The 18,799-nt window shown below is 43.9% G+C and overlaps 2 protein-coding genes across 5 annotated transcripts in view; one reads left to right on the top strand and one right to left on the bottom strand.

The window, feature by feature from the left end:
- Positions 1-10,581, bottom strand: part of LOC127574643 (uncharacterized) — a 52,659-nt gene extending 42,078 nt beyond the window's left edge. For 3 of the 4 annotated variants that reach the window (XR_007956944.1, XR_007956943.1, XR_007956942.1), the window contains exons 1-3: positions 9,538-10,581; positions 6,829-6,978; positions 5,788-5,907 (exon numbers count right to left, since the gene is read on the bottom strand). Coding sequence is in view for 1 of the 4 variants with exons in the window: in XM_052023815.1 (XP_051879775.1) it covers positions 5,788-5,907; positions 9,538-10,212 (795 nt within the window). In the remaining 3 variants the exon portion in view is untranslated. The remainder of the gene's footprint in view (positions 1-5,787; positions 5,908-6,828; positions 6,979-9,537) is intronic. The other variant, XM_052023815.1, reaches the window with a different exon arrangement.
- Positions 10,582-11,428: 847 nt separating this feature from the next.
- The window catches only part of LOC127574441 (solute carrier family 45 member 4-like), a 65,841-nt gene continuing 58,470 nt past the window's right edge, over positions 11,429-18,799 (top strand). Inside the window, 1 exon segment of the mRNA XM_052023456.1 lies at positions 11,429-11,558. The gene's annotated coding sequence lies outside the window, so the exon portion shown is untranslated.

The following is an 18,799-nucleotide window of genomic DNA, read 5'->3' as shown; positions in this document are numbered from 1 at the left end:
CCCGGGACCATAAGAAACTGCAGAGAGTTGTGGACGCAGCCTAGCACATTACAGAAACCAGCCTACCCTCCATGGACTCTGTGTATATCTCTCGTGGCCTCAGTGAAGCAGCCAGCATAATCAAAGACCCCATCCACCTGGGACATTCTCTCTTCTCCCCTCTCCCATCAGACAGAAGATACAGGAGCCTGAGGGCACATACCACCAGGCTCAAGGACAGCTTCTATCCCACTGTTATAAGACTATTGAATGGTTCCCATATACGATAAGATCAACCCTTCACCTCACAATCTACCTTGTTATGACTCTGCACCTTATCGTCTCCCTGCACTGCACTTCCTCTGTAGCTGTGACACTTTATATTCTGTTATTGTTTTACCCTGTACTACCTCAATGCACTGTCTAATGAATTGATCTGTACAAACGGTATGCAAGACAAGTTTTTCACTGTACCTCAGTAGAAGTGACAATAATAAACCAATACCAATACCAATGTTGATTATGTTTCCACTTTGACACATAATGTACCCACAGGAAGTAATGCAGTGCAATGTTGGAGGGAGAGAGAATATTACAAGAATTAGGAAACCATGGTGCACAAATGTGAAGGGAGAGTCATAATTCCAAAATGGAGGAGGAGTCTTCAGGAAGAAGAAAGGTACATCAGGAAGAAGAAAGGCAACAGCACAAGAGAAATACAACTGCATAATAATTTTTAAACAATTGACCAGCATCCTGTAAGCAGGTTAGCTGCCAGCCTCTTGTCCCTTTTGTTTATTATTTACAGGATGAGAGTATCCTAGCATTTATTGCCTGCCCCTTGGTAGATCTTGAGGTAGTGATGGTGAACTATCATTTTGAACAAAAACTGTTGGAGGAACTCAGTGAGTTAGGCTGTATCTGTGGAGTCATAGAGTAATACAGCATGGATACAGGCCCTTTGGCCCAACTAGTCCATGTTGACCACATTGTCCACCCAGCTAGTCCCAATTTCCTGCGTTCGGCCCATATCCCTCCAAGCCCACCTTTCCACGTACCTATCCAAGTGCTTCTTAAATGATATTATTGCACCTTCCTCGACCACTTCGTTTGGCAGCTCATTCCATATAGTCACCACCTTCTGTATGAAAAACTTGCCCCTCAGGTCTCTTTTAAATCTTTCCCCTCTCATCCTAAATCTATGCCCCCTAGTTTTGGACTCCCCTACACAGGAGAAAAGACTGTTACCATCCACCTCATAATGCCTCTCATAATTTTAAACACTTCTATAAGGTCATCCCTCATTCTCCTACGTTGCAAGGAAGGGCAGGCACGGTAGTATAGCGGTTAGCATAACGCTATTACAGCGCCAGGGACCCAGGTTCAATTCCGGCTGCTGTCTGTAAGGAGTTTGTACGTTCTCCCGTGTCTGCGTGGGTTTCCTCCGAGTGCTCTGGTTTCCTCCCACATTCCAAAGACGTATGGGTTAGGAAGTTGTGGGCATGTTATGTTGGTGCCGGAAGCGTGGCAACACTAGCGGGCTGCCCCCAGAACACTCTATGCAAAAGATGCATTTCACTGTGAGTTTCGATGTACATGTAACTAATAAAGAAATCTTATCTTATCTTATAAAGACCTAGCCTGGGCAACCTCTCCCTATAACTCAGGCTTTTGTGTTCTGGCAATATCCTCATAAATCTTTTCTGCACTGTTTTCAGTTTAACCATGTCTTTCCTACAACAGGTTGAACTGGAGGCAGAGGAATGGACCTTAAAAGCTACATCCCCCATCTCTGCCCATCCTTCTGCCTCCACAGAGCCACTGAGTACCTCCAGCAGTTTGTTTTTTTGCTCCAGATTCCAGTATCTGCCGTCTCTTGTGTTTCTGTCATTTTGAATAGCTGCCTTGTTTGTGGTGAAGGTACTCCTTGAATGTTATTGGTTACTCCCTCAATGTTGTTGGTTAGGAAATTCCAGGATTTGGATCCCATGCTGATGAAGGAACTGTGTTATATTTCCAAGTCAGGATGATGAGTTGCTTGAATGGGAATCTGCAGGTGCCAGTGTTCCCATATGCTTGTGAATATTGTACTTTTAGATGGTGTGCCAATTGAGCAAGCCTTGATTGATTGTGTTGAAATACTTAAATGTTGTTAGATCTGTACTCAGCCAGGCAAGTAGATATTATTACATCACACATCTGACTTGTGCCTTATAGATAGTGGAAAGGACCTGCTGAGTCATGAGAGAACTGGGCGGGGGGTGGGGGGGTGGTGGTTGGGGGAAGAAGAGGTCATAGGAAAATAAATGGGACTGATGAGAGTCCCTCCTATATTGTAAGAACTATGATATTTGTCACTCACCACAGGAAGATCATCCTCTCATCCGTCCTTATTGTCACAATATTTATGAAGCTGGTCCAGTTAAGTTTCTGGTCAGTAGTGACCTTCAAATGTTGATGGCAAGGTATTCAGCAATGGTAATGCTGTTTAATGTCAAGGGTAGGTGGTTGGATTCTCTCTTGTTGGAGACTGCCATTGCATGATACCTGTCTATACACTAAGAGGCATGCTTCATTTTCTAAGGAGTTGCAAATGGAATTGAACATTGTGCAATCTGACATCCCCTTTTTATTGCTCTTGTGCTAGAAGCAGCTGAAGATAATATTACCAGGGCCTGATTAAACACCAAAAGAACCATAACCTACATGGCAGCAGGTTGAAGGAAAGGAAGTGTGAGCAACCTAAATATTTCCATTTTCAGCTGATATTGACATGAGGGGCCAATTCTCTTGATTCTGTACCACAAATTACTAAGAATTTATTATGACATATCCCTTTGAGAAACTGCACAACATCCTGAGCAATGATTGACCTCCTTCTGGTAAAACCTGGGTGGAGTCATATACTACAGGTCCATGCCTCCTTCCACAGACCAATCCCATTAGACTCATTCACCTTCATTTCCCTGGAGCCCTGCAACTTACTCTCTCTCTCTCACATGCCATCAATTTTTGATTCTTCTTGCCATTAACCTACACAATTGGGTGAGTTTGCTTGACAGGAAAGGAACAAATGGCAAGTGGGGAGGCTTTTAAGAGTGTGATATTAAAGCAACATGTTCCTGTTCAGGTGAAGGGTAAACCTTCAAGTTTAGGGAAACTTGGCTGATGAGAGATATTGAGGGTCTGGTCAGGAAAGAGAAGGAAGTTTGAGGTTAGGAGGTCGGGGACAAGTGAATCCCTTGATAACTATAAAAAGATTTGGAATACATTTAAGAGGGAAATCAAGAGAGCAAAGAGAGGGTTTGAGATGGATCCAGCAGGTAAAGTTAAGGAAAATCCCAAGAGGTTCTACAGATATATTAAGAGTTAAAGGAGGGAGATTAGGTCCTCTTAGAGATCAGTAGGGCCAACTATGTCTCGAGCCACAGGAGATAGGTGGGATTTTTAACAAATATTTTCCCTTGGTGTTTACTAAGGAGAAAAGCATGATTGCTCATGAGATAAGGGAAACAAGTGGAGATATTTTGGAGGACATTTATATTATCTGGGAGGAGGTATTTGCAGCCTTACAGCACATTAAGGTGGATAAATCCCCAGGGCCTGACCGAGTGCATTGTCAGACTTTGTGGGAGGCGAGAGAAGAAATTACAAAGCCCTTGCAGAGATATTTGCTTCATCGTTAGCCACCGGTGAAGCCCCCAAAGACTGGAAGGTGGCTAATGTTGTTCCGTTGTTTAAGAAGAGTGGCAAGGACAAGCCAGGGAAATACAGGCCAGTCAGCCTGACATCAGTGATGGAGAAGTTACCAGAGGGAATTCTGAGCGACAGGATCTACCAGCATTTGGATAGACAGGGTCTGATAAGGAGGAGTCAGTGTGAGTTTATGCGTGGAAAGTAATGTTCGATGAATCTTTCAGAATTTTTTGAAGGGGTAGCCAAAAGGGTAGAAGAGGGTAAGGTGGATATTGTCTATTTGGACTTTAGCAAGACCTTCGACGAGGTCCCACATGGTAGGCTGATCTGGAAGGTTAGGTCCCGTGGAATCCAGGGAGAGCTAGTTAGATGGATTCAAAATTGGCTAGGAAGCAGAGGGTGGTGGTTGAATGTTGTTTCTCAGAATGGTGACTGGTGACTAGTGTTGTGCCGCAGTGGTCGTTGATGGGCCTCTTGTTATTCATTATTTATATAAATGATTTGGATGCGAATGCACAAGGCTTGATCAATAAGTTTGCGGATGACACAAAACTGGTAAATTAAATTGGTAAATTAGTTTATTATTGTCATTGTTGTCAAAAACAACAGCAGCTCAATAGGATGGTGAAGACAGCTAGCAGAATCAGTGGTGCCCCTCTCCCCTTTTTGATGGAGATCTATCAGCAACGCTGCATTTGCAGAGCTACAGCCATCATTAAGGATTTTCATCACCCTTCTCATGACCTGTTTTCCCTTCTGCCATTGGGGAAGAGGTATAGGAGCATCTGCTCTAGATCTAGTAGGATGTTGAACAGCTTTTTCCCACAGTCAGGATCATACACGGACTGTGTCCCCTTCCACTTCCACCGACAAGCTCTCCCTCCACACACACGTACGTACTCACATCAATACAGGAACAGTTTGATAGTTACCTGATACGTTGAACTTCATCTCGAGCTGAATAAGCGCTTATTAATACATAAACACACTTTAACAGATATGAATATGTGGTGTTGATATGTTTTTACTTTTGTTTTAGAGATGTTTTTATAGACTATTTTAGATATTTATCACTGTTCTTTTTGTTGCACTGATATGAGCTGGTGAGAAACAGTATTTCATTTTTTGTGTATGTAAATACTCAGAGAAATGATAATAAAGCAAATCTTGAATCTTGAATCTTGAGGTAATGTGAAAAACTTGTCTTGCATACCATTTCACAGAACTATTCATTACAACAGGGCATTAAGGTAGTATAAGGTAAAACAATAACAGAGTGCAGAATAAAGCGTTAGTTACAGAGAAAGTGCAGTGCAGGTAGATAATAAGGTGCAAGGCTGTAATGAGGTAGATTGTGAGGTGATGAGTCCATCTTATCGTACTAGGGAACTGTTCAATAGTCTAAAAACAGCAGAATAGAAGCTGCCCTTGAGCATGGTGGTACATGCTTTCAGTCTTTTGTATCTTCTGCCTGATGGGAGGGGGGAGAAGAGAGAATGTCTGGCGTGGGTGGGGTCTTTGATTATGCTGGCTGCTTTAATGAGGGAGCGAGAAGTATAGACAGCAGACCAGTTGCCATGCCAACTTGTGGTGCATCCAGATAGGATGCTTTCTATGGCGCATCGATACAAATTGGTGAGGGTCAAAGGGAACATGCCAAATTTCTTTAGCCTCCAAAGTAGAGGCGCTGGTGAGCTTTCTTGACTGTGGCATCAACGTGGTTGGACCAGGACGGGCTATTGGTGATGTTCACTCCTAGCAATTTGAAGCTCTCAACACTCTTGACCTCAGCACCATTGATGTAAACAGGAGCATGTGCACCACCCCCTTCCTGAAGTCAATGACCTGCTATTTTGTTTTTCTGACATTGAGGGAGAAGTTGCTGTCATGACACCATGTCACTAGGCTCTCTATCTCCTTTCTGTACTCCAACTCATTGTTATTTGAGATACGGCCCACTACGGCAGTATCATCTACAGAGTCGTAGATGGAGTTGAAACAGAATCTGGCCACACAGTCATGAGTGTAGAGGGAGTAGAGTAGGGAGTTGAGGACGCAGCCTTGTGGAGCAGCAGTCTTGAGGATAATCGTGGCAGAAGTGTTGCTACCTACCCTTAGTGATTGCAGTCTGTTGGTCAGGAAGTCAAGGATCCAGTTCCGAAGGGATGTGTTGAGTCCCAGGTCTAGGAGTTTGGAGATGAGTTTCCTTGGAATATAGTATTGAAGGCAGAGCTGTAGTCAATAAACAATAGTCTACTATAGGTTTCTTTACGTTATTGATGTTATCAATAAGTGTGAGATGATGCATTTTGGAAAGTCAAACCAGAGGAGGACTTATACTTGAATGGTAGGGCACTAGGGAGTGTAATGGAACAGAGGGATATAGGAGTACAAGTGCATAGTTCGTTGAAAGCAGCGTCACAGGTAGACAGGGTGGTGAAAAAGGCATTTAGCACACTGGCCTTCACCAGTCAGGAAATTGAATATAGGAGTTAGGACATTATGTTGCAGTTGTATAAGTCATTGCTGAGGCCACACTTAGGAGTACTGTGTATAATTTTGGTCACCCTATTGTAGAAAAGATGTAGTTAAACTGGAAAGAGTGAAGGAAAGATTTACAAGGATGTTGCCAGACTAGAAGGCCTGAGTTATATGGAGAGATTGGCCAGGATGGGTCTTGGAGAATGAGAGGCAACCTTATAGAAGTGTTTAAAATCATGAGAGGCACAGATAAGGTGGATGGTAACAGTCTTTTCTCCAGGGTAGGGGAGTCCAAAACTAGGGGTCATAGGTTTAAGGTGAGAGGGGAAAGATTTAAAAGGGACCGAGGGGCAAGTTTTTTCACATAGAGGGTGGTGAGTATATGGAAAGAGCTGCCAGAGGAAGTGATTGAGGCAGGTACAATAGTATCATTTAAGAAGCACTTGGAGGGGAGGGGCTCGGAGGGACATGGGCTGAACACAGGAAATTGGGACTAGCTGGGTGGGTGCCGTGGTCAGCATGGACCGGTTGTGCTGAAGGGCCTGTATCTGTGCCATATTGCTCTATGACTAAGTGGTAATTTGAAGTAGCCAATTAACCTGTCAGCACAGATTTGGAGAAAGTCATTTGGAAGTCATTCATTTGGAATAGGAATCCATGAGCAATTTTCACCTTTTTTTTTATTGCAAGATGATGCAGCTTCATCATTGTCATCACTGTGCACAGATGACTCCTTAGACCATTCTGGTTACGCAGAATGGACCAAACATTGCGAATTTTTAGGAGGTCTGGGATCTACTATCGCCATTTACAACTCCACAACTATTCAATAAAAAATATTAGCAAAAATAACTATGATACAAACTCTTCAAAAGGTAAACATTCCTTTTGTTATGCTAAAGAGGATAAGCAACAACTGTATAGAATTCCTTTAATACCAAAACCTTCCAAGGTACTAACTGAAGGGTTATGACGTTACCAGGAGCAACCTGGTCGAAAACCTAGAAATTACACTGGGCTAAAAAAAACATGCACAGAGGGAGTACAGAGGGAGGGAGACAATTGAAGGAATGAGGGAGCAGGGTACTATATGCTCCGTATGGCATCACAAGATCACAAGACAAGGGAGCAGAAGCAGGCTATTCGGCCCATCGAGTCTGCTCCAAGGAAAGGGAAATAGAAATGGGGAATGGGGGAAGAAGAAAAAAAAACTATTCTAATCCCAATTACCGGCCTTATCCCCATATCCCTTGATATCCTGACTATTTAGATATCTATCTATCTCCTCCTTGAACGCCCCCACTGATCTGGCTTCCACTGCTGTACGTGGCAAGGAGTTCCACAAATTCACCACCCTCTGGCTAAAGAAATTTTTCCTCATCTCTGTTTTGAAACTGTACCCTCTAATTCTAAGATTGTGCCCTCTAGTCCTGGACTCACCCACCAAGGGAAACAGCCTAGCCACATTTACTCTGTCCTTTCCTATCAATATTTTAAATGTCGCTATGAGGTCCCTTCTCATTCTTCTGTACTCCAGCGAGTACAGTCCAAGGAATCATCCTCGTAAATCTCCTCTGAACCCTCTCCAACGTCAACACATCCCTCCTAAGATGTGGGGCCCAAAACGGCACACAATATTCCAAATGAGGCCTCACTAGTGCCCCGTAGAGCCTCATCAACACTTCCTTACTTTTATACACTATACCTCTCGAAATGAATGCCAACATAGCATTCGCTTTCTTTACCACTGATCCGACCTAGTGGTTAACCTTTAAGGTATCCTGCACGAGTACCCCCAAGTCCCTTTGTACTTCCGTGCTTTGGATTTTCTCTCCTCCTAGATAATAATCTGCCCGCTTATTTCTGCTTCCAAAGTGTACAACTGCACATTTCCCTACATTGAATCTCATCTGCCATTTCCTTGCCCATTCTCCTAAACTGTCTAGGTCCCTCTGCAACCTTCCTATCTCTTCAATACTCCCTACTCCTCCCCCTATCTTGGTGTCATCCGCAAACTTAGCCACGAAACCATTTATTCCATCATCCAAATCGTTAATGTACAAGGTAAAAAGGAGCGGTCCCAATACCGACCCCTGCGGCACACCACTAGTAACCGGTAACCAGCCAGAACGAGATCCTTTTATTTCCACTCTTTGCTTCCTGTCAACCAGCCAATGCTCCACCCATTCTGTTATCCTACCCGTAATTCCATGACCTCTCATCTTATTAATCAGTCTCTTGTGAGGCACCTTATCAAAGGCCTTTTGAAAGTCTAAATACACAACATCTACCACCTCTCCCTTATCCACCTTGCCTGTGATTTCTTCAAAAAACTCCAATAGGTTGGTCAGGCAGGATCTTCCCTTCACAAAACCATGTTGGCTAGGACTTATCCTGCCCTGCACCTCTAGGTATTCCGTAACCCCGTCTTTGAGGATAGATTCCAATAACTTTCCCACCACTGACGTCAGACTAATAGGTCTGTAATTTCCTTTATGCTGCCTCCCTCCTTTCTTATACAACGGAACTACATTTGCGACCCTCCAGTCCTCCGGAACCACGCCTGAATCTATCGATTTCTAGGAAATAATCGCCAATGCCTCCGCTATCTCTAAAGCCACCTCCTTCAGAACCCGGGGATGCACCTCATCCGGTCCGGGAGACTTATCAGTCTTTAGTCCATTTAGTTTTCCTAGCACCTTCTCCCTAGTAATCTTAACTGAATTCAATTCCATTTCATGAGACTCCTGACTAACCGGCACATTGCTGATGTCCTCCACGGTGAAGACCGATGCAAAATATTCATTCAATTCCTCTGCCATCTCTCTATCGTCCATTATAATAGCTCCTGCACCGTTATTAATTGGTCCTATATCAACCCGAGTCTCTCTTTTTACACCTTATGTATTTAAAAAAACTCTTAGTATCCTTTCGAATGTTATCCACCAACTTCCTTTCATAATTCCTCTTTTCTTTCCTAATGACCTTCTTAGTTTCTCTCTGCAGGTTTTTAAAAGCTTCCCAGTCCTCTGTTTTGCCACTAATTTTTGCTTCTTTGTACGCTGCCCCTTTTGCTTTTATTTTAGCCTTCACCTCTCTCGTTATCCACATTTGTGCCTTTTTTCCATTAAAAACCTTTTTTCTTGGAATACATCTATCCTGCAATTTCCTTATTTCCTGTAGAAATTCCTTCCATTTCTCCTCTGCCGTCCCTCCAGCCAGCTTACTCTTCCAATCAATTAGGACCAACTCCTCTCTCATACCATTGTAATTTCCTTTGTTCCACTGAAATATCGATACACCAGTTACCAGTTTCTCCTTCTCAAACTTGAAACTGAACTCAATCATATTGTGATCACTGGTTCCCAGTGGTTCCTTTACCTTTAGTTCCCTAATCACCTCCGGTTCATTACACAGCACCCAATCCAAAACAGCCGATCCCCTGGTGGGCTCTTCAACAAGTTGCTCCAGAAAAACGTCCCTTAGACATTCCACAAACTCCCTCTCCTGAGTACTACCGCCATTCTGGCATATGGAGAGGGGAAAGAAAAGTAACAGGAAAGTAAGAATGCAAAGAGGGAGTATGGGGGAGATGGGGGGAGGATGCCAAGTAGATGAGGATAGAGAAAAGAGGTGACAAACTGCCAGAGGAGAATGCAGGATGATAGTGAAGAGGGGATGCTGATGGTGGAGGGGGAGAGGGTGGAGGAGCAGACAAAAGCAGTTAAGTGAAAAAGTACTGGAAGGACAGAACAGGGAAAGGTGAACAGGGAAAGGAAGTGAGGGAAGGGATTGGAGTGAATAATGTTGATATGGAGAAATGTGTAAAAAGGTGATGAGACAGAGGAAGATAAGTTGCAGTGTATAAGGAGGAAAGGACAGAGAGATTTGGAGAGGGATGTGGGAAGAAGGAGACGAAACAAAAGAAAGAGATGACGAAGGGGATACTGGTAGGAGGTAAATAGAGAAGAGGTAAAAAGGTTGGGACAGGTGTCTATAACCAGACGATATAGGTTTAAAGAAGTGGGGGAGGGTGGTTAGGAGATTTGAGGGCATTTAAAATTGGGGTTGCAGCGCCTAAGAGTGTGGTGGAGGCAGGTACTCTCAGAACATTTAAGAAGTATTGAGATGAACACTTAAAATGCTGTAGCCTAGAAAGCTATCTGTCTAGTGCTGGGAAATGGGAGACAGGGACTTAATGTTGGGCCAAAGGGCCAATTTCCATGGTCTTTTTTAACACCGTGAGGTGTCAACAAGTGAAGGGGTAGAAAGAGTTGTCAAGGGAGATAATTATGAGGCGGTAGAGGAGGAGAAAGGGATGATGTGAGGAATCTGGGGTGGGAGAGTCTGAGGGAGACAGGAGGATACGGAGAGGGAAAGGATGGAGCTAGATAGGGAGAGGGAAAGGAGATAGGGAGAGGGAAGGAGGGAGAAGGAGATGGGGAGACGGAAAGGAGGGAGATGGGGCGATGGAGAAGGAGGGAGGTGGGGCGAGGGAGAAGGAGGGAGGTGGGGCGAGGGAGAAGGAGGGAGGTGGGGCGAGGGAGAAGGAGGGAGGTGGGGCGAGGGAGAAGGAGGGAGGTGGGGCGAGGGAGAAGGAGGGAGGTGGGGAGAGGGAGAAGGAAGGAGGTGGGGAGAGGGAGAAGGAAGGAGGTGGGGAGAGGGAAGGAGGTGGGGAGAGGGAGAAGGAAGGAGAGAGGTGGGAGAGGGGGAGGGAGAGGAAGGGGGAAGAGAGGGAAGGGGGAAGAGAGGGAAGGGGAAGAGAGGGAAGGGGAAGAGAGGGAAGAGAGGGAAGGGGGAAGAGAGGGAAGGGGAAGAGAGGGAAGGGGAAGAGAGGGAAGGGGGAAGGGAGGGAAGGGGGAAGGGAGGGAAGGGGAAGAGAGGGAAGGGGAAGAGAGGGAAGGGGGAAGAGAGGGAAGGGGGAAGAGAGGGAAGGGGGAAGAGAGGGAAGGGGGAAGAGAGGGAAGGGGGAAGAGAGGGAAGGGGAAGAGAGGGAAGGGGGAAGAGAGGGAAGGGAATGAGGGGAGAGAGAAGGGAAGAGAGGGAGGGGGAGGGGAGAGAGAGAAAGGAAGAGAAGGAGGGAAGAGAGAGAAGGGGAAGAGGGAGAGAAAAGGAAGAAAGGGAAGGGGAAGAGGGAGAGGAGAACGCGCCTGCGCCCCCGCCGAGGATCCGAAGCCGGCTCTCGTCACCGGAAGTTGTCGTTAACGGCTGTTTCTTCTGTTTAAAAATCCTCCCCCAGCGCAGGCCGGCGCCAGTAAACGGAGGGAGTGCCGTCAGGCTGGGCTCTGACCGCGGCCACTACCGTAGCCTGCTGCAGAGCCAGCCCGGGACAGCATCGGACACACGGCCGCACACCGAATCCAGACGTAGGCCCCGTTTTACCTGTCGGTCCGCGTGGAAAGGTGAGTGCCCCGCGGGCAGGGCAGGGGAGGCAGGTGATTGGAGGGAGGATTGAGGGGGGGGACAGGTGATTGGAGGGTGGGGGGGTGGAGGCAAGTGAAGGTGGGGGGAGAGGCAAGTGATTGGAGGGTGGGGGGGTGGAGGCAAGTGAAGGTGGGGGGAGAGGCAAGTGATTGGAGGGTGGGGGGGTGGAGGCAAGTGAAGGTGGGGGGAGAGGCAAGTGATTGGAGGGTGGGGGGGTGGAGGCAAGTGAAGGTGGGGGGAGAGGCAGGTGAAGGGGGGTTGGGGAGTGGGGGAGGTAGGTGAAGTGGGGTTGGGGAGAGGCCAGGTGAAGGGGAGGGCAGGTGAGGGAACGGCAAGGGGGCGCAGGGGGGAGGGGAGGGGGCAGGTGACGGAAGGGGAGGGGGGGGCAAGGCGGCACGGGGGGAGGGGGCAGTTGATTGGAGGAGGTGAGGGGAGGGGGGCAGGTGACTGGAGTGTGAAGGGGGTGGGTGACTGGAGTTGGGGGGGTGTGGTAAGCCGACTGTTGGAGGGTCGAGGAGAAGGGGTGTGCAGATTGGACTCCCAAGGGGTGGGGGGGATGCTGGGGGGGGGCGGCGGAGGTGGAAAAGCTGCAGATTTGCTGCGGGAGGGTGTAGAAGGGGTGCAGGTCAGCTTCCCGCAGGTGAATTGGGGGTGGGGGCGTTAGAGCAGAGAGCGCTGTGGGATGGGGGGGGGGGGGTGTGGTAAGGGGTTGTGGAGCTGAGTGGGAAGAGCTGTTGTCGAGCGGGGGGGAACCGTAGGGCTGGAGGGTAGAGTCCTGGGGTACTGCGTGGCCGAGTGAGGTGGAGTGGGTCCGAAGGGTCGGGCGTGGGGAGTAAGGTGGTGAGGGGGTGTTAAAGCAGACGGGTGGAGTGGAATGGGGCAGAGGAGATGGGTGGCGGAGAATGGGCCATGCAGGCGAAGAGGAAAGATAAGGGTGCAGAGTTGCTGGCTGGGTCTGCAAACCTGCGACAGTGTACCAGGACAGTCTGTGACGGGTACCCGGGGTGGTTGTGGGCGGGGGCGGTGGAAAGTTGGTCCTATATGTGGAGCAATGCTGCAGACTTTTTCAGGGAGACGCTAACTGACGGCCTCGGGAGGGCAGCAATGCTGTTACCCAGCTGGATCTAGCTTCACATCAGCCCTGCGGCCAGCCTCTAGTAAGGGCAATATAAACCCAAGGCTGGGACTGCGGTGGGGCGGGAGCATTTAATGCAGATGTTTTTATAAAACACGTTGCCCAATGCCTAACTCTGAAATGTCAGTGTATGCTCTAATTTGTCTGTTGTCTTACTGGTGTTTACAGTTCATTTATTCGTAAACTATTTATTCAGGGTTTTCTTTTGGTGATCTGATGCGCCTGTCTATCCTGAGTTTGCAATTGAAGCATGACCGTATCCAGTGTCATGCACTTGATTATTTGACAGCTGCGTTTATTGCGTGTTTTTAATTGTTACTTTTCGGCTGTTACTTGTGTTTGATTCCGATCCCAGTTTGATTGTATGTTAATCAAGCTTGTACAATATGTTGAATTGGGCTGCTTATACATAGAATCTGTACGTTTAATTTTATTTTAACAAAGACTTGGGCGATTTCTCTCCCGGGATCTGTTTTCCTTCTTACTGCATTTGAGAGAAGTGAAGTAGAAGCGAAACTCCACGTTTTGTTTTCTCCAAAAATGGAAGCCATGAGGCATGTTGCCATTTTAAAAACCAGGAAAAATTAGGTTACAGTAACTTATAAAATTCAACCCTTTTTAAATGGTTAGGGTGTGTTTTAAAATGTCTTGTGTTTCCATTGGCAAGCATTGCATTATTTTATGTATGCCACATTGACTAGGATTAGTTTAACCATTCAGCCATTAAGGTCAATATATGCTTGCATAAGATTGCATTTGGGGTTGTATGATAGTTTACTATAGGAATCTGTTTCTAAACCTTAAATCTGCTGGTATAACATAATGTTGCTAACCATGTGAGGTTTTGCAATCTGGACTGAAGTGAGAATACTGAGTAAGCAAGAATGGTCAAGTTATTTCATAATTTTTCAAACCCAAAAGTCAGCTCCAGGGGAATTTTGTTTTGGGCCATTTTATGAAAACTGTCATGGGCCATGTCTGCTTGAATGCCTTTTTAAAAGGTAACACAGTTATAGGTTAGCTCTGGGTTCCTTAATTATGATGCTGTAGACATTTTCATCTTGGCATCTTATTATGTAACCATACTAATTAAGGTTAATTTAGAAAGAGATGCTGGTGATTTTCATTGTCAAAATATAGCCTGTCTTTAAGGATAATTTTTGGAAACCAAAGTACATAATAACTAGTTGGTCTTTATTAATGTATGATTAATTTTTATTGGTTATATCTAGAGTCTTTTATAAAGAATTCTGGATGGCACTGTAGATGTGAAATACTGAATAAATATTTTGTGTTCCCTAAAAAGTTGAAATGCCTTCCAGAAACTGACACAAGGATTTCTTTGTGTCCTGTGTTTCAGATGAATCGTAACTATTTTACCACAAAACAACATTTCCAGAACTTGTCTGTGAATGATTCTGAGCTGGAGCTAGATTATTAACCAGTTTTTAAGATGACATAGTAACAGTAAACTATTGCATTAAATTTGTTTCGTGCCAGAAGTCCCACCTTTTAATTAAAACTTGTTATGTTTTTGGTAAGCATCTGACTATTTGTAATTTGATAGGGATACATCTGCAGCTCTCCTTTTACGGCCTTTAGGAAATTTTCAGTAGTTGAAAGGTGAGCTGCTTAAATCACCATACCTATTATTGATTATAACTTGCAGCAGTGTTAAGGTCATGCCTGTATGTATGAAGATGTTTTGGGATAATTTCAGTAGAATTGTAACTGATAATATGGTAGCATTAGAGATTTGAAAATGCACTCATTGAACTCAGCAGTCATTTTAGAAATAAATATATAACTTTATGGAGATGTATTTTTACATAGGTGGTTAGTTTGTGTGGGAGAACACATCAACAGTTTGGATGGTTTTGATACTTTTAAGAAAAAGTCCAACAGTGACATTAACATTATTGCTCAGGTATCTTTGCAGCATTTTCTGTCCTCCTAATTTTCATTTAGCACTTTACTTGTTTGACAGGCATTGTCTGATAGCTTTGCCTTTTGTGCTTGAACGTCATCTGTTTATGTCCCACTCTAGGACTCGGCACAAAATTTACAACAAAGTTTCAGCACAATGGTGCTGCTAGTAAAAGCGCTGCTTCAGACCTCCAGCAACTTGGTTTCAATTCTGACCTCTGGTACTGTCTGAGAAGTTTGTTTGGAATTCTCCCTGTCACCATATGGGTTTCCCCAAAAATGTGTGGGTTGGCAAGTTAATTTGACCACTGTAAATACTAATGTGTAAATGAGTGGTAGAATCTGAGGCCTGTTGATAGGTATATTGGGAAACTAAAATGGCTTAGGGTAGTATTAGTGAAAAAATGGATGCTTGATGGTCAGGGTGGACCAAGAAGCCTGTCTCCATGCTGTACCAGTTTCAGGCCAGGACCCTTCTTCAGGAATTTGTTTTGGGTCAGGACCTGTGCTGAAGGATCCTGACCCGAAACATTGACTGCCTGCTTTTCTCCATGGATGCTGCCTGGCCTGCTGAGTTCCTCCAGCATCATCGTGTTTTTCATCTAGATTTCAGCATCTGCAGTTCTTTATTTCTCCATGCTGTATCCCTCCATGACCCTGACACTGCTAATGCGTTATTGTCCTGTCTTTCAGATGCTCACAATGATAGTACTACATAACTTAATGGGTTCTAGAGCACTTTCAGATCATCTAGGAAATGTTACTTCCACTAATGATGTCATCACTCCATCTTTAAATTTATAGCTGAGTGAGGAAAAGATGTATTCTCGTTCTGAGTTTTTTTTTAAACAGACGAGGAAAATGAACAGTTATGATAGTTGACCTGAAACATCAGATCTTTCTCTCTTTCCACAGATGCCTCCTGATCTGGGTATTTCAGCATTTTGTGTTTTATTTTAGATTTCCAGCATCTGCAGTTTTTCCTTTTTGCATAAACATTCTGGCTTGGAACAAACCTGAGTAGAACTAGAGTCCATCTTTTTGTTTATATAGGAAAGGGAAAGAATCTGGTAACAGGGCTTGTGTTTTCAAGGTCCAAGACATGAAAAGGACATATTTGTTCCATAATCATGATTTAGCCAAGTGGTGTATTGCATTCACAGAGCACTCTAGTGTTTCATATGTGTTTAATTATTTTGAAAAGATTTATTCGGATTGTTATTTGTCCAGGTATATGGACACATCTGCTCAATCCTTTTAAAAACTAAAGCTTGATGTTGCTTTTCTTGCTCATCTTGACCTCCCAACTCCTTTTAGTTTCCTACTCCACTGCCCCCCCCCCCCCCACCACCAACCCCAACTCTATTGTTTCTTGACTGCTCTAATTATTGACCAACTAAAACCTAACTGGAGCAGCATAGTTTATTCCCACTGTTGTTGGAGCTTGTTCCTATCAAGAACTTTGCTGCTGTTATAAATATCCACTCTTCCTAATCAGCTTTCTGGGTTTGATGTTGATATGGATGACTCCAGGCCGTCCCCCAGTAATGAACGGGTTCAATTTTTATAGACATCCATAAGTCTATTTTTGTCCATAAGTCAGAAAATGCACAATCACTCTATAGTAACCATATCTGTACAGTGTTATAATGAAAGGTGTGATGAGGGCCAATTAATGAATGTTTGTTTCTGGTCTTCCCCTACCTAGTTACAATGGTAGAGAATTATGTTGTCCCATGTTCAGTGAATTGCTGGTTTCAATGGGCTTGAAGTATCAGTGGATGTTAAGTTGTTTAATAGAGTATCATTGCACAAGTGTCTATAGAAACAATTGCTTGTCAATTTCTAAAGCAAATCTCAAGTGGCCTCCCACTGTGCAATTCTCAGCAGATCCTGAGACACTGTCTGATAACTGAAGGTTACATGTAAACAGCTTTTTTCCCCAAGATTGATTCTTGTTTGAATTTAATATTATTATGTGAGCTCATTGGTATGTATGATGTCCATAAGTCAGGCATTTGTAATTCAGGGAGGCCCTATATTGGCAATTTATTGTGGTATGTTTTGTGCTTTGGGTGAGGGAACAGCACTAGTTTACAACAGTTTACTTTATAAATTAACTCAGATTTGTTAAGAGATCTTCATTCTGAGGTTACAAGTCTGCCTAATTCAAGTTGACAGAAAGTCACTCCTGAGTCTGATCAGTTCCAGGATTGTCAGTTACAACTGAAGCTGTTGTATTCAAGATTAGATAGAATGTTCATTAGAATGTTTGGCTGGAGGATGAAATCAACTGGCTTATTTCCACGTGGCTAATTCTGAAGTTGTTTGCTCTGCCAGTTTAATAGTCATATAATGTTTATTTTTACCCATATTTGTGACTTTGGCAACTTTTATATGAACTCTCTGTATTTGCACCTTGGATGCTAACAGATTGTCTTCTAAGTTTTTTGTTGTAGACTTGTAGCACCTTTTGGTTCAAGAAAATTACTTAAATTGGATTGCTTTCTAAGCAGTAGCGCTTGAGTCTTTGACACTTGCATTATTGAGGAACTGCTGAATGCCCAGTAACAAACTAGATATACAGCAGCCCCACGGGCTAAATTTGCTGAGCTGCTGAAATTTGTGTTTTACTCGATCTCATTTTGCATAATGCCTATAAGCAGTTATGTGACTAGAAGTAGAAGATTAGATGCAATACTAAACAGCAAGGTTAATTAAAAGGGACCACAACCAGCTTAAGCAGATGAAAGTTTAGTGAATAGAACTGTAGACTTCCAACAATATTTAACCGAAGTTGAAAAGGGTACATGTGAAATGTGCTCAGTAAAAATCAATGCCTAACTGACAGGCTTTTGATAAATGGATAGGGAGGCTAGATGCAATTTAAATCTAAAACAAAATGTTCATGTTTGCAAGAGAGATGTTTCAATATTAGAAAAATGTGTAATTCTAAACATGAGAGTTGGTTGGTAACATGGCATACAGTGTTGACTTTGGGGAGAAAAAAGTTGAAGGTGGGAATTCTGCAGCATGAGGCAGGTTTGTATATTAGAATAAAATAGCAGAAATTTTAGATGATACCTTGTACCTTTTTAACAATAAATGTTGAAATTGTATAATAGTTAGTAAGACCTAAAAGGCTAAACTTGAAAATCATCATGGCAGAACAACATATCTTCATCCCCCTAAAGGTTTATAGACAACTTGATCTTGATGTATTTAATGTTCAAGTTAAATAAAGGAGCGCCATTGTTTAAGAAAAATACCCATCATGCACTCAAACTAATGAACTTTTGGAGAAATTATAAGATATAAGATATCTTTATTAGTCACGTACATCAAAACACAGTGAATTAACTATTCTTTTGCAAGGAAGCACAGGTTTCTTAAGAGTAGGCTGTCCTTGGCTTGCCTTGAAGTTGTATTTAGGAAATGCAGTATATTTACTTTTGTGAAGTGTTTAAGATATGAGGGAATATGGCTAAATGGATAATAAAATGTGTGCAGGGCACAGACTATTTTTTTTAAGAAGTTGAGATTTGTATTGCCTCCAAGACACGGTAGCATTGTGGTTAGCGTGACGCTCTTACAGCTCTGGCGACCTGGGTTCAATTCCTACCACTGTCTGTAAGGAGTTTGTATGTTCTCCCTGTGTCTGCATGGGTTTCCTTGGATGCTGTTCATTGTGGAGCATGTGAAATGTAACATTCTGGGATTTATGCATTTGGGAAACAGAGAGACAAAAGTGTATCAAAATGTAGCTGGAAGTGTAAAGGTTTTTAGAACAAAATGAAGATTCCAAGATTTTCCAACTAAAGGCACTGAATACAAAAGCAAAAGATTTATTGTTTTTTAAAAACTCAATGGCCTTAATTTTTGCAATTGTAATGACAGCAGGTCAGTAATCAGCATCATTAGAATTTTCCTGTTGATTCTAGTGTAAAGGCTGCATGTGACATAGAGCAATACAGCACAGATGCAGGCCTTTCGGCCCAATGAGTCTATGCTAACAATGTTGTCCACCTAGCTAGTCCCAATTTCCTGCATTTGGCCCATATCCCTCCAGGCCCCTCCCCTCCATGTTCCTATCCAAGTGTTTCTTAAATGATACTATTGTACCTGCCTCAACTACTTCCTCTGGCAGCTCATTAGCTC

This window comes from Pristis pectinata, chromosome 9 (genome assembly GCF_009764475.1).
Source record: "Pristis pectinata isolate sPriPec2 chromosome 9, sPriPec2.1.pri, whole genome shotgun sequence".
NCBI classification, from domain to species: Eukaryota; Metazoa; Chordata; class Chondrichthyes; order Rhinopristiformes; family Pristidae; genus Pristis; species Pristis pectinata.
Note: the sequence above shows the minus strand (reverse complement) of the source record. Positions and strands in the feature narration are given on the sequence as shown.